General features: G+C 37.2%; 1 protein-coding gene across 5 annotated transcripts in view; it reads left to right on the forward strand.

Annotated features, from left to right (window-relative positions):
* POU2F1 (POU class 2 homeobox 1) overlaps positions 1-15582 on the forward strand; it is a 225151-nt gene that overhangs the window by 172151 nt on the left and 37418 nt on the right. For all 5 annotated transcript variants that reach the window (XM_074221904.1, XM_074221906.1, XM_074221908.1 and 2 more), the window contains exons 6-8: positions 1614-1793; positions 3748-3874; positions 11724-11818. In XM_074221904.1, coding sequence (XP_074078005.1) covers positions 1614-1793; positions 3748-3874; positions 11724-11818 — 402 coding nt within the window. The remainder of the gene's footprint in view (positions 1-1613; positions 1794-3747; positions 3875-11723; positions 11819-15582) is intronic.

Here is a 15582-nt window from a genome sequence, read left to right on the forward strand (position 1 = left end):
GCTGTTATATCCTGAGAAAAAAGGCCATAATGCTGGAAGAGCAAATTTCTCTGTCAGAAGTACTCAGTACATCTCTTGTTATGATAGTGGGTATTTGGGGTAAAGTAAGGTCTTTCTCTCTGCCCCCCCCCCCCCCATTTTATCTGCTTTTCACCACTATATTGTAGAAATCATTAATATTGTCAATGCAGCGTTATGACTTGACTTCAGTCAGTAGGGGAAAAAAAGTTGTTTTCACATTACTTCTGATAATTGCTAGTTATATTGGAGTTATGTTGGATCCATTATTTTGCCTCTGTTTGGGTGTACTGAAATATTGTCTGATATGATCATTTTTATTTAATAATTTATTTGTCCTTTTTTTTGATTATGCTGAAATACAGTGAGCCATATTGTACTTGACTTCTCTCTAATCACTAATCACTCTTCATTTCAGTAAAGTTTGTGTTAGTTGTGGGAAGCTTAATTTTTAAAGGATTTTTGTGGAGCTGATCAGGTGTTTTTGGAGAGATGAATACATAAATTTTGATTCTTAAATAGTTTATGTACAATTTATGTACATCTCCTTATGAAGATGATTCCATTAACTTTCCTGACCTTAGACTTCAGAATGTTAAATGACCCCTTCTCTCAGTGGTGCTTATAGTTCTTGGTTCAGTTTCATTTACTGTGGGAACTTCAGTAAGGGGAAGATGATTGTAATACATTTGAGTAAACACACTGATTTAATTTTCACTTTTTTTTCAAAAGTATACTTTAAGTTGCTTTATTAAAAGCATGTTTTGAATCTGTTCTAAACAGATTTCTTTTTATAATAATAATTGTTACTATATATGTGTTTTGTTTTGCATAACTATTGTCTGTTATGGCAAGAAGCACTTAAGATTCCAGGTCTGTGTGGATAGGGATTCTATTAAACCTGAACATTAGGAATCATTTGCATGTAAAGAGACAGACCTTCACCACCTGTTTCACAGAGATAATGTGTTTGGAAAAGGGATGTAAAGTTGGAGACTCAGTCCTTTCAACAACAGAAAATATTGTGTGGGGTAGAGGCTGGAGAGAGACTTGGAGAGGAAACAAATAGAGCTCATGTTCTTTAGTCATATCTTTAGACATAATGGGAATGATGGAATATGGCAGAGATTCATGCTAATGTGGAGCAGCTGGGGCCTTATCACTTCTTTCCGTGACCCTATTCAGCATTCCTATTTCTCATTCATTGGACTAATCACTTGCTGTTCTGTTGAGTATAAATTTCTTTTTTGTATTCTGTCAGTACTGATTTTATTTTTTTTATTTTTTGGTTCTCTAGTTAATTACCTTTTTGTATAAATCATGGAGCCTTGGAAAAGCTTAGGTGTTTCTTTAAATCCTAAGTGTATCTGGATGGCTAAGCACTCCAGGTTGAAATGATCTTGGAACTTGCAGCTAGTACCCAGGTCACCCTCAGTCCTGGGCCCTGGAAGATGCCCCAGTCAGGTTTGGTGGCATGTGGGGAGGCTCATTACACTTGGAACTTCTGAGCTCCTTCCCAACTCTTTGTGAGTTGGTGAGACCAGGGAAGCCTTCGGCTCCTGCCACTGACCACTACTTGTACTCATTATCTTTAGCTTGCCCTGACACCCGCCCAGCAGCAGCTCCTACTGCAGCAGGCCCAGGCCCAGCTGCTGGCAGCCGCAGTCCAACATTCAGCCAGTCAGCAGCACAGTGCCGCAGGTGCCACCATCTCGGCCTCTGCAGCAACGCCAATGACACAGATCCCTGTGTCACAGCCCATACAGATCGCACAGGTGAGTGTCCAGGAAGTCAGTTTGGATGTTATGGGGATTTCTGTTCACCCACTGCAATTAAGGGAAGGGAGCCAAGCTGTATCCAGGCCATTCTCCTTGTCATTCTGCTATAAATATAATACATCTGTTTGTTTGACTTTATATTGTAAACATAGTACTGATTACCTAATAACTGACTGTTTAAGTGACAGTTCCTGAATAATTAATTGGCATTCTCTGTAACAGGGGATTACTATATTTATTTCAATTATTTAATTGTAGCAGTCATGGATTGTTTAGTATGTTCAACAATTAGGAGAAGGCCCCTCATCTTTTTGCAGGAGACAGGAAGCAGCCCCTGAGTGCTATGGTCTCTGGCACTGGTTGAGCTTGGGCAGTTTAGTTTGGGTCATCACATTTTAAGTCTAAAATGGGGAATATCTATAGTATACTAATCAAATTACTTAAAAGACAGAAAATAGAACTTATCAGAAATGGTTGGGGAAGTTGTTTAGATTTAAAAATAAAAAAAGCAAAAAATTTTTAAAGCCTACAAGATAAGGGATAACAATGGTCTTCCATATATGTATAAAATGTGAAATGCTACTTACTTAAAAGTAGTGCCAAGCAGTTGTTAGTTTTCTACCAAGAACCAAACAGAAAGATTTAAATACAATGACAAGAGTTTGATTGGACAGAGAAGATGTTATAGTTATGAATAGTGATTAGATAATGGAAGTATAATATCTAGATAAATAAAACCAGTATTTTTTAAATCCCATTTCAGTTTCTAAAATGGGCTTTTCATTTTAGTTTTCTCTATCAATAAGGAACTTTTAAAAGAATTGCATTTGTTCTATTTATAGAAAGAGTTCTTATACTCCAGAATCTATAAAACTATAAGTTCTTGAAACCCTGTGTATGCCGTGGGGGTAGAGGGAAGTAGGCAACAGACAGACTCTGTGTTTAGGTGAACATGTGCTTTATTACTTGTCTGTGCCATATTCCTTTGACTTTGAATATGATAGGCCTATTGGAAAAAACTTTTCTCAGAGTAGAAAAATCACTGGCCTTGGAATTCAGAAGATCTAGCTAATAAAGATATGAATTTAGTAACTGTGCCCTGGGTGTGAATCATTCAGGACCCCATGACAGCTGCATTGAAGGAGAGGTGGTCTCCAGAATCTTATCAGCTCCACATGTATCCTCCTCCTCCAAGGCCACTTCAAGAAAATTAGATTCCATTCTGAGCACTTTTCAGAAACAAAAGTGATGTGCTCAAGATCTTCCATCTAGAGAAAGGTGAGACCCATTTCATCCAAGAAAATGGAAAAAACTAGAGACGTTTAGTCTGAGGAAGGACTAGGAAAACCAGGGGCAGCTAGGTGGCACAGTGGATAGAGCCCCGGCCCTGGAGTCAAGAGTACCTGAGTTCAAATTCGTCCTCAGACACTTACTAATTACCTAGCTGTGTGGCCTTGGGAAAGCCACTTAACCCCATTGCCTTGCCAAAACTTTAAAAAAGGGGGGGGAGCCAATGTTCCCGCTGAAGCCCAGTCAGCCATCTGAAGTTCAGCAGCTATGTAGAAGAGGAGTTAGGCTAGAGGATAGGACTGAAAACATTAGATGGAAGTTGCAGAGACAGCTTTGGCATTTACCAACCATTTAGAGGCAGCATGTCCTTCTTGTCAGAAGTTTTCAAGCCTATGCTACTGATCTTGAACAGACACTGGTAGGGAATTCTGTGTCTTGTGTGACTTAGACTAGATGTCCTTTGGGATTCCTTCCTTTTTTGAACTTTTGCACTTTGGTTTACTCTGCTATAAACTAGGATAATAATACATTACCACAAGACCAAAGACAATATGAAAGGATTTATAACATTGTCCATCTTATTTTATCTGGGTATTAGTTAGCATGGACCTGGTTAACTCTTATTTCAACATCTCAGATACAGATTTGGTTTTTTTTTCAGGATCTGCAACAGCTGCAACAGCTACAACAGCAGAATCTTAACCTGCAACAATTTGTGTTGGTGCATCCAACCACCAACTTGCAACCAGCACAGTTTATCATCTCGCAGACGCCACAGGGGCAACAGGGTAAGTCCTGGAAGCTCTCATTGGCAATAGTCTTTTCTTGTTTCACAGTTGTCCTGGAGATGATTTCCCATCTTGTTAGCACTGTCCCAAGTATTGTTTGAGATTGCTTTCAAAGTACCACAAATTAATAATCACTGCTATGCATCTTTAGGAAATGTGCACATTATCCAAGGTTCTTCATTGCTGTTCTTTTGATTAGTCACTGTGATAAAAGTGAGAATATTCTGGATCCTACCACAGGAGAAAGAGGGGCCAATCGTGAAAATAACCACAGGAAGCCCTGTGACTTTTTTTTTAGACTTGTGGAGTAAGGGATCTCTAGGAAGGGCTGGGGAGAGCAGAGGGACTTTGGATTAACCAAATCTCAGGAGGGGCCTCTTATTCAGGGGTTTCTGAGTTGGAATGTTTTTCTTTATATATGCCCTCGATTCAGCTTTCTCTTCCAATTGCAGCTGCCTTGGGTCAGATGACTGTTGATGAGGTTCTGACTTCCAAAGCGGCCTTTCTGTGCCCCTACTTCCCAGCCCCTGAGCCTTCCTCCCCTTCCTCAGAGAGCACCTTGGTCATTCTTGTCCCTCACTCAAGAATCTATGGGAATTCCATATTGCCTGAACTCCCTGGCTGGTGAGCTGTGCTGTGAACTCTGCCTCTTTCCAGTCTGATCTCCCAGCATTCTCCTTCATGTCACTCTGGCTTTGTGTGGAGTAGGAGGAGGTAGAGGTGGAGGAGAAGGTTGGAGGAGAAAGAGGATAGCTGACATTTATGTAGCTCTTAACTGTGTGCTCAGCACACAATCATGATCCATTTGAGTCTCACAACAGCCCTCCCTATTTTACAGATGAGGAAGCTAAAGCATACACAAGAACAGGTTCTTTTCATATCTTAGTAAATGGTTTAATAAGTAAACCTCTCTGAACTTAGTCTGGTGATGAAATAATATTTGAATCATGTGGACAATACTTGCATTGCCTATTTTGCAGAGTTGTGAATAAAATACTTTATAAACCTAAATATGACCTATCATTTAGTTAAGACCCAAATGTAGTCAATTTGGAATGAAAAATAATGGAGAACAATATTGTATGTATGACTCCAGCAATTTTGAAAAATAAGTATTTACTTGTGATAATTACTAAGATGCTCAAGCAAAATTCATTTAATAAAAAATGAGATAATTAGTAGACTTTTGTGAAATCTCTTTTATGATAGGTATTTTTTAAGTAGCTTGATGGTGCAGTGGTTAGAACACTGGTTTGGAGTCAGGAGGACAGGAATTCAAATTCAGCTTCTGACACTTGATAGCTGTGTGACTTTGAACAAGTCACTTAACTCTGACTGCCTTGCATCTAAGGCCATCTCCAGTTGGTCTGACTCATATCTGACCTCTGGACCCAGATGCTCTGGAGGAGAAAATGAGGCTGGTGACTTAGCATAGTACCTCCTTACTCAAATTCAAATCATGTGCTTGTCATGGCATCACCTCCCTGATGTCCTGGTCTTTAAATGAAGGACAGGGGTAACTAGGTGGTGCAGTGGGTAGAGCACTGGCCCTGGAGTCAGGAGTACCTGAGTTCAAATCCGGCCTCAGACACTTAATAATTACCTAGCTGTGTGTCCTTGGGCAAGCCACTTAACCCCATTGCTTTGCAAAAAAAAAAAAAAAAAAACTAAAGAAAAAAGAAAAATGAAGGACAAAACAAGTTGTGAAGTATTCTATGCCCATGTTAGAACAGCTGTGTGACTTGAATTTTGCAAGATCATATCTTGTTTTCTCTCTCATCACATTCAATTTGGATCATTGTATACCATAGAAACAATGTAAAGACTGGCAAATTGCCTTCTGTTGGGGGTGGGGGAGGGAGTAAGATTAGGGGGAAAATTGTAAAACTCAAAATAAAATCTTTAAAAAAAAATAAAAGTAACCTTTGCCCAAACACTAAAAAAATAAAAAGATCATATCTTATCTAGATAGTTGGAGATTTATAAATTGAGAGTAAGAAAGGATTGAGAGTTAAAGGCTAGTATTTTCATTCTAAAAGGTGAGGAAACTCATCTTTAGATTTGTTAAGACCTACCTTTTCTCCATCTTTCATCTTAGTTGACCTCTCTCTATCAGTTGAAAATTTCAATCAATCATCGTTTTCTCCTGGGGAAGTCTCTGCTCTGGCTTATCCTGACCCTGTCCTTCAGGTTCTTCTCTTACCTGTTTACTTGTCAGTCCTCAATGGACTTGAGACAGTTGATCTCCATGTTCCATCCTCTGTATGTGGCTATTTAGCAGTCCTAGTTATCATCTTTATGCATAGGTGTTCCTCAGTCTACACATTAGTAAATATCTTTCCCTCCTGAGTAATCTTATATCTCGGATGACTTGCTAGACTTCTCTATCTGGATGTTCCATAAACTTCTTGAACTCAGCATATCCAGATCTCATTATCTTTCTCTTTTTCCTGTCATAGGCACCATCATCCTTTAGTCATCCAGGTGTGAAAGCTCAGACTTTTTTACTTCCTCACCTGTCACCACCATATCAAATTAACTGTCATGTTATGTGGGTTCTGCCTCCCCAGTACCTTCTGTGTTCCTACTCCCTCAGACATCAAATATTGTCAGATGTATCTCATCATGTTTCTCTCCTTTGTCCCCTTGTCTCTGCTCAAAAGTCAAGACCTTCATTCAACTCTTCATCATCTCAGCCTCCTGGCTTTTGGTTCCACCTTTTGGCCCAAGTGGCTGCCTCAGTTATTCTGTCTCTTGTACTTTGTACAGACTCCCCCATGCCTGGAATGCCTTCCTTCCTCATCTCTGCCTTCTTGAAATTTCTAAGTCTCTTCAAAGTTCAACTCAAGTACCTAGACATCATAAGATTGATTTAGAGCTTGAAAGGATCTTAGAGCTCAGCAAGTCTAATCCCATTTTACAAATGGAGAAATTTGAGTCTCGGAGCAGTTGAGTGACTTCCCAGGATCACACAGCTAGTAAAGGTCTGGTGTGATATTTGAACCCATCTCTCTGACTTGGAGTTCAGCAATCTATCCATTGCACCAGGCTGCCTCCTCCAAATATCTGCCTGATTTCCCATGTTATAAAAGTTATTTTGTGTTTATTTGGATTTTTTCCTCCCTAAGTGGAGAAAATAAGCTAATCTTTAGACTTAGCCCGCTTTGTTCTAGCCTCTCTATTCCCAGTCTTGCCTGGCACCTATGGATGTTTGTTGCCTCTGAGGTTTAGCCCAAGTGGTCTGATTTGAGGTCCACCATCTTTACCCCACACACTGATACTGGAGGAGAAGTCAGTGTGCCTCTACTTGATCCCTGGCAAGGGATAATCATAAGAACATGGATATAACCCAGAGTTTTTGATGTTCAGTTGTTTCTGTTGTATTCAATTCTTCATGACCCCTATTTGGGGTTTTCTTGGCAAAGATACTGAAGTGATTTGCCATTTCCTTTTCTGGCTCATGGTACAGATGAGAAAACTGAGGCAGAGTGAAGTGACTTGTCCAGGGTCACACAACTAGTAAGGCTGGGTTTGAACTTGGTAAGATGAGTTTTCCCAACTCTAGATCCAACGTTCAGTGCACAGTCTAATGGCCTCATGATTAAAATTACCTGAACTTTTTTGTTATCTTCCTATTCATTTTGAAAACCTCTTTGGTGATCAGCAACAAGTACTATGAATTCAATTTTTTCCACTGCTCATAGAATACTTACTATAGTTAAAATAAGAAAAAGTTAAAATCCAAATTATATTTGTTTTCATATCTCCAACCAATTGTAGGGGTATAGTTTTACCTAAAATTTTTCCTGGATTCAAAACCTCATTTTGTGAATAGTAAAAGAATACTTTCAAATTGAGATGATTAAAATAGAGGGCTTATAATAGTTCTATGGGTTTTGTCTGCTGGCAGGATCATTTGGATGCTTCTAAATTCTTTTAAGATTGATTTTAGGAGAATTAATTAGACTATTTCATTAATAATCAGTGCTCAATAATCATTCAAGAAAGCATTATAACAATATCTCACAAAAAGTAAATCTTCATGTTATTAGTAAAACAAGTTGAAAGACAACATATTCCATTTGTATAATTATTAGACTGTCATAGTTATTAGGTTTTAACTTCCCTGAATTCAGTTTTCAATTTTATAAGATTATTGAGCTATATAACAGAATAATTCCCCCATATTTTTTCAGTGTTCCTAGATATTATTTTTGGTAATAATTATGAATTCAAACAACACAAAATGAATAACATGAGTAGTTACTGTTTTACATGATCAAAGTGGTCAAAGAATGGACCTCTAAGAAAAACGTTGATCATTTTTCTATTACAAATTGTTTGAGAATAGCCTTGTGACCTTGTCTTTTAGGTATTTGCCTGTTCTTACTTTTTCTTTAATTTGGCTTACCCAGAAGTCCTCCAATTCTTAATTGTGTTGTGGAGGAAACTTGTTTTCTCAGAGGCTTTTGTCAGTCCACAAGTTCTGACAGCTTTTATCATTCTGAAAAGTTTTCTTTACATATGGTCTCGATGATACTGTCTTGTTTCTGAACTCCAGACCAGCCAAAACTATAAAGGCTTATCACCAGTGGGCCGACTGCTAGCTGTTGAATTATTTGGTTATGTCAATCCATGAAGCAAAGAAAAACACCAAAGTGGGCCTCAGATTTGTGTAAGGAGTAGCAGAAGAAGAGGCAGAATGATAAGAATCATAGTTTTTAGACTAGCTATAAACAATAACTTAACTGTTAGTATTTAAATATGAACTACTTGTCCATGACCCAGTGAGTAGATGTATTATAGGAAGTACTAAGTCAAAGACAATCTCACTATCAGTTAAACCAGAAGTAGAATACTGGCTTATCAGACTTTTCTTAGAGAAGTATATAAAAATTAGAAGAGTTGGCTTTATTATGTATCCAAAAGCAACAAGAGACCCTCAGTTGCTTTGCCTCGCAGTATTCATGTGGATGATTCAGAAGGCATAAAAATGACTACAGTTCATGTTCCAACATTTGTTGCATAAAATAAGGAGATAGGAGAAATTCTGCAATGAACTCAGTAAATATGATACCCCTCCAATGAATTGGGTATGGAATACCTCAGCAGTAGACAGGGTTTGTTACTGAGGCTTATAACCTTGCTCGAATAGACTGTCCTTGCTCTTCCAGCAGAAAGGAAAGCCAAAGACAGGGGCTGCAGTACAAAATGGAAGCAGGAGCAAAATAAAGGAAATACATAGACAATGGAATTCCTTTAAGTTTTCTCAACTGTCCATGAAAAGAGAGACACAGAGAGAAATAGATATAGATATGTATGTGTGTGTGTGTGTGTGTGTGTGTGTGTGTGTGTGTGTGTGTGTGTATATATATATATACACACATATATAAATCTTTAAGTTTTCTTTAAATAAATTGTGTGTGTGTGTGTGTGTGTGTGTGTGTGTGTGTGTGTATTCTTTCCTCAGAAAATCAGATAGTACTGGACTGTATGGGAACTAAACAACATAATAAAAAATTAATGTTATTGTATTTTGAGGCAGAAACAACTATCAGCATTGGAATTATTTCTGAACTGACTGGCTATTATAAATCATTGAATCTTTAACTTGTTAGAAAAAGATAAAAATCTGATACTAAATTAGAAAAAAGATTAAAAAGGAGAAAAAGATAATATGCAGTAATGGCAACTCTAAGTTGAACTATTTAAATAAACTTTGAGTAAAAAACATTACACATGGATAAAGGGTATATATGATGTAGCATGAAAATTTAACCAACAGAAGCAATTGTCAGCACAGGAAAACCAAGAGAACCTAGAAACTGCCCTTAATCTCTTTGCCAGACAACAGAATATAGCAGCCAAACTCAACATGAATTTTAAAGTATCAATACATATATAAGATCTTAAAAAGAAGTATGGTAGAAGATTATGAGCAAATATCAATGTAGGCCTTTTCCACTGTCACTGAAAAAAAATATTTTCCATTTTTTTTTCTGGTTTGTCTTCTTCCTTCCAGTTTTATTTATAAGTGCCCTTAAGATCTGGGCTCACATTGATTCTTTTCCCAAGTTTTCTGCAAACAAAATTTTCTTTCCATTGTTTCTTGTTATTCTTATGAAATAATGCTTCTCATAATCTACTGTACCACATATCTGGACTAAAAACACAACTTAGGTACAAATTCAACTTGAATTCCTAGAAGAGACAAAGTAAAATTAATAAAAAAAAATTTTAAATGGTGTTATCAATAAAATGAGAGTCTTGGAGGGGGAAAAATAGAAAAGGAATAGGGACATGAAAGAAAGAGTTGAAAAGAGAATTAATGCTTGTCCCAAAAAATATAAATCCTTGGGGTTTTATGGAGCTTCATTAAGAAATAAGAAGGTGCATAAGAGAAGGGAGGAGAGCAAGGGGACAGAAAGGAAATATTTGATGTACATAGCTCAAAGGGAAGGATAGCCATGAGGGAAAGATGATCTCTGTAGTCTCTTAGGAAGAGGAAAGACTGCAAGAGAGTGGATAAAGAGGGGGGGACTTATTGAAGGAAACCTTGCTTTGATGGTATGAGTGAATTCCAATGAAAACCCAATCGTTCTGGGAAGTAACAAGAATATTAAAACAAAGTAAAAAGACTGAAGGAAATAGAGAAAAAATAATTAAATCATAGCAAAAAAAACCCAGCTACTTTGGAAAACAGATCAAGAAAGAAAAAAACTAAAAATTTTGGACTACCTGAGTGTCATGAGCTCCCCCTCCCAAAAAAGAGCCTAGACATTATATTTCAAGAAATTGAAAAAATAAAACAAAACTATCCAGATCTTTTAGAACATGAGAGTTAAGAAGAATCCACTTTGAAACTTCTAAATGCAGACTTGCAGGACCATTATAGACAAGATTCCCCTGTTCTCAGTCAAAGAAAAAGAACTGCAAACAGGTTCTTGGTCAAAGAAAACACTGAAAGAAATCAAGTATCCCAGATCACACAAGATTTAGCAGCCATCCCATTAAGGAGTGGAGAGCTTAGAATACTGTATTCTAGGAAACAAAGAAAGTGGGTTTATGGCCAAGGATAACTTACCCAGAAAAACTAAGTATAAGCCTACTGGGGGAAAATTGACTTTTAATGAATTAGAGCATTTCCACATTTACCTGAAGCAATTACACATTTTTGAAATGAAAAACCCAAATTTCCATAGGAATTTTGAATTTCAGATACAAGAGTTAAAAGAAATATAAGAAGGTAAACAGACATAAGGGATTAAACAAGGATAAATTACTACATTAAAATATAGGGAGATGATATCTATGTCCTTTGGGGCAATGAAAGTCATTCCCTAGCTCTGGCTGAATATTTTCCCAAGTTACTGACTTGGTAACTAAATTCAGAATAATAGCATTTTCTATACTTTGAACATGGAAGTATATTTTTTTAAATTTCCTATTGCTAAATTTGAGTTTAATTATATTTTATATTTTTATAACCTAGGTTATCTTTTTTTTTTTAACATCTAACCTGTATTGCTGGACAGGCCTAACAGGCCTTGTCAACAATATCCTCCATCAATTGTTATAACACTGAATTATTGATTTCCTTCTAAAAAAAAAGTGTAAACCAAACAAAAACAAATAATTGTTTTCTTATGGTTCAGTTACTACAATTTATTTCACGAAGGCATTTAAGTTGAATGAGCCTTGGATGAATTCTTAGACCAAGAATTTTAAAAAATAATATTACCAGGAAATTGAATAAAAGGTTGATTTTTCCCCCTTAGCACTTGTTCTTTCTGCCAATGTTCAATACCAGTCATAATGTTTCAGGACTAAAACTCTTGCATTTTAACAGGCCTCTTGCAAGCGCAGAATCTTTTAACACAACTACCTCAGCAAAGCCAAGCCAACCTCCTGCAGTCTCAGCCAAGCATCACCCTCACCTCACAGGTCAGTTTTCTTTCAAAGGTATTACTTTCTCTAATTATTTTGTCTTACTGAGTTATTGGATTTGATCACTTGTATAATGATACTGAAAAATAGAATAGACTGATAAAGTTAATCCTAAAAGTTCTGGGAATCCAAAGAAAAATATGTTTAATACCTATTAGCCTGTAAAGGAATGTTGACAAGTTGTTATGGACCATGAAAATCCTCAAAGAATTGGGTTGTGATTTTTGGGGGGTTTTTTCATATTCAGAGAAGGGAATTGAACTTTAATTTTGGTATAGCATTTTTAAGGTTTATAAAGCACTTTTTACATAATAGTTTCTTTGAGCCTCACAAACCACCCTTTGAAGTACTGAAATATGATGTGTGTTTGATGCAGAAAGAACAGAGATGAGGAGAAGGGGGCCGAAAATATGAATACCACTGGCCACTACATCAAGTAGGAATCAGTAGAAATCAGACCCTGAATTTTGTCAGCCCCACCATTTAATGTTTCATGTAATTGATATTGACTCTTAACCTTTAAAGAAATAACTTTTAAAGAACTAACAGGGTTTTTTTATAGATGGAGCATAGAGGAAAATACTATTGAGTTAGATCTAGCCATTTCCTCTGTACTGAAAAGTAATAAATATCTTTAAAGATAACTGATTTAGCCACCAGGGAAGGAAAAAAATAGGAAAGGGAATAAGATTTATATGATTTATATGTGCCAGTGGCTTTGCTAAGGACTTTACAGATATGATCATGCCTAGTCTTCATATCAACCCTAGGGGGCTAGTCTTATGAATATCCCATTTTATAATTAAAGAAACTGAGGCAGTCAGAGGTGAAGTGGTTTGCCCAGACTTGAACTTGGTGAGTGAGTCCAAATTTGAACCCAGGTCTTCCAGACTCCAGATCCTGTATTTTATGCACTCTGGCACCGAGTAGCACCTCATAAGGAAACTTTGAGGGAACTTGCACTTTTCTTTAACAGGCATTAATCCTCCATTCCCCACCATGATGAACATTCTTTATTTTGAGAAAAGCAATTCATAAACTCTAAGACCCTGAGAAAATGTAACTAAAAAGCGAAGATATTTATTGACAATGGAGATTAGAAACTGAATCAGAAAACTTATGTCACAATTGATACCTGTCATTGGCCTTGGTCCTTCGTTAGAAGTCTTCTCTCTGTGTGCGCTCTCATCTGTAGTCACTCTGCCAGCTTGTTTTCATAGAAGTCCTGGCCTAGGAGTCAAGAGCCCTAGTTTCTAGTTAACTAGATTTTTGTTTTTCCAGTCATATGACCATGAAGAAGTTCTTTAATCTCAGTATCTGTTTCTCCCTTTATCATCTGTAAAACAAAGTTCCTGAATTCAGTGGTCTCAACAGGCCCTTCAGCTCTGATCTGGATGTAGCATCTGCCTCCCTCCTCTCAAGTCTCCTTGTGACCTGCTCACTAATTGACACCAGTTAGGCTGAACTCTGAAGAGTCCCACGATGGCTTAGACATTTGAGGGATGGAAATCCTGCCTGTTAAATACCCCTGCATCCTTGCTGGGTCTTGTTCAGCTTCACCCAGTGTGCTACCACATTATCCAAAACTGGGCTGGCCTGTCCTGAGTCTGGCAAGATTGAAATGGAGACCTGGACTTGAAGACCACTGCTTCTTTTCACTCCCATGTTTCTACATTGTAAAGATAGTGCCCAGCAGAACCCTGAGGAGAGAAACTGTTTCGCCAAGTGTAGTGTCATTGTACAAGGGAGCCTAGACTATGTTTTCTTCAGTGGAGATGGATAATGATTAGTTCAGTTTAATAGTTACCACAATTATTATTTCTGTTATCCTGTACTTTAGATAGCTGGACTAGTTAATTCATTTGAATACAGCATATTGCTATTGAGACCCGGGCCAGAATTTTGGTCCTTCCTTCATTCTGCAGTTAATTTAAAAAGGAGAAAAATTCACAGCAGTAGATTCCATCTTTAATTACATCATATATTTGTGGTTACTCAAATGAAAAGAAGTGAAGAAAATATGAGATTCCCAATAATTGCACTAATATTAAAAATAATGCAGAAGTATATGTTCTTCTAATTGGTCATCTGCAACGCTAACTATTTTAAAGCTATTTGAGGAAATAAATGTATCTGATTTATTAGTTAGAAAAAGGAATAAGATTAAAATTATTTATAGTAGATTAAAAGTATATTGAATATACTGTTCTTAAATATATTTAATGCATTTAAGATGTAACTCTTAAGTCTAGGTGTGTTATATCTCATAGTCCTCTAATCAACCCAATCAATAAGCATTTTTAAGTAGCTGATTGTCTTAGGCCAAATACTAATAACAAAAGAAGAAAAAAAATAAACAGGCTTCTATCAAGTAGTTTATATTCTTTTGGGGAATACAACATATAAATGTTATGATTTTGTGTAGACAGAATTAATGCACTTATTTGTAGGAAGAGGGTGCACTAGCAGCTTAAGGAAATCAGCAAAGTCTGCATGTAGAAGGTAGCTATGAGTTAATCTGCAAAGAAATGAAGGAGGCAAATTGGAGAGGGGAGTGTATTCCAGGTTTAGAGGGCATCCTGTTATATGCAAAAAGAAAACAAGGTTCATTAGACTGGAAGGTAGAAGGTGCAAAGGACAGATATGTAAGAAGACACATTGAGGCCAGGTTTGCAAGTGTCAGTGCCTATAGGGCTTCTTTTTGACCCTTGAGGGAGTGGGGAGTACTTGGGTAGGCAGTGACATGACAAAGAACTTGTTTGTGGAGCATGGTGTGGAGAAAAAGACTTAAGAAAGGGAGCCCAAATTAGGAACATGATTTGAGTAGCTCTGGTGAAAGAGGGTGAAGGCCTGAACCACAGCCACAGCTGTGTGTGAGTCAAAAGGAGACAGATGTGATAGAGATGGAAGGACAGGATGGGACACCCGATTTGGGGTGTGGAGTGAGTGAGAGAGAAATGGAGTATTATTCTGAGGTGGCAAGTCTGGAGGACCAGAAGGAGAAAAGGAATAAGTGAGTATTGGAAAGCAAAGATGAAGGGTTCTGTTTTTGACATTTTGATTTTGAGGTACCTTTGGGAAATCGATCAAAAATGTTCTCTAGCTAACTGATGATGCACAGAGGGAGCTCAGGTGGAAGACTAGGGAGAGAGTTCTGCCATAATTTGACATGTGTATTGCTAACAATCACCGTGCTATTCAAAATTCCACAATAAAAGATATAAGGCTCATGGGAACACTTCATGTAAAACCTTCTTCAGGGATGCATGAATAGATTGGAACCCAATAAAATAAATCTTAATATGAAATGCACTATGTACCTGACACATTGTAGGCATTTCAATATTTATTGACTCTTTTAAAAATAGTAGTGTGGTTTTATGTACACGTTTAATGATTAAGAAACACATAAATACTTCAATAAATAGTGGTGGCACCTGCAGTCTTAGGTTGCTGCTCAACCTTTGCCCCAGTGCCAATGACCCAGACCAGCAAAGACTTTACTGACAAGAAAGCAGTCTCCTTTTTTTATCCAATCGAAATTTTATTCTATTTTTCCAATTACATGCAAAGATAGTTTTTCAGCATTCATCTAGAGGAATTAGAACTCAGGGATAAGAAAAAACCAAGAAAAAGAAACCCCAGAAAACAGTTTTTAACAAGTGAACATAGTTAACAATGCTCTGCATTTGGACTCTCTGATGTGAATGGCATTGTCCATAGCAGGTCCCTCAGGGTTGTTGTCCTTGTTCTCTGGACTG

The sequence above is a fragment of the Macrotis lagotis genome, chromosome 2, assembly GCF_037893015.1.
Source record: "Macrotis lagotis isolate mMagLag1 chromosome 2, bilby.v1.9.chrom.fasta, whole genome shotgun sequence".
Taxonomy (NCBI): Eukaryota; Metazoa; Chordata; class Mammalia; order Peramelemorphia; family Peramelidae; genus Macrotis; species Macrotis lagotis.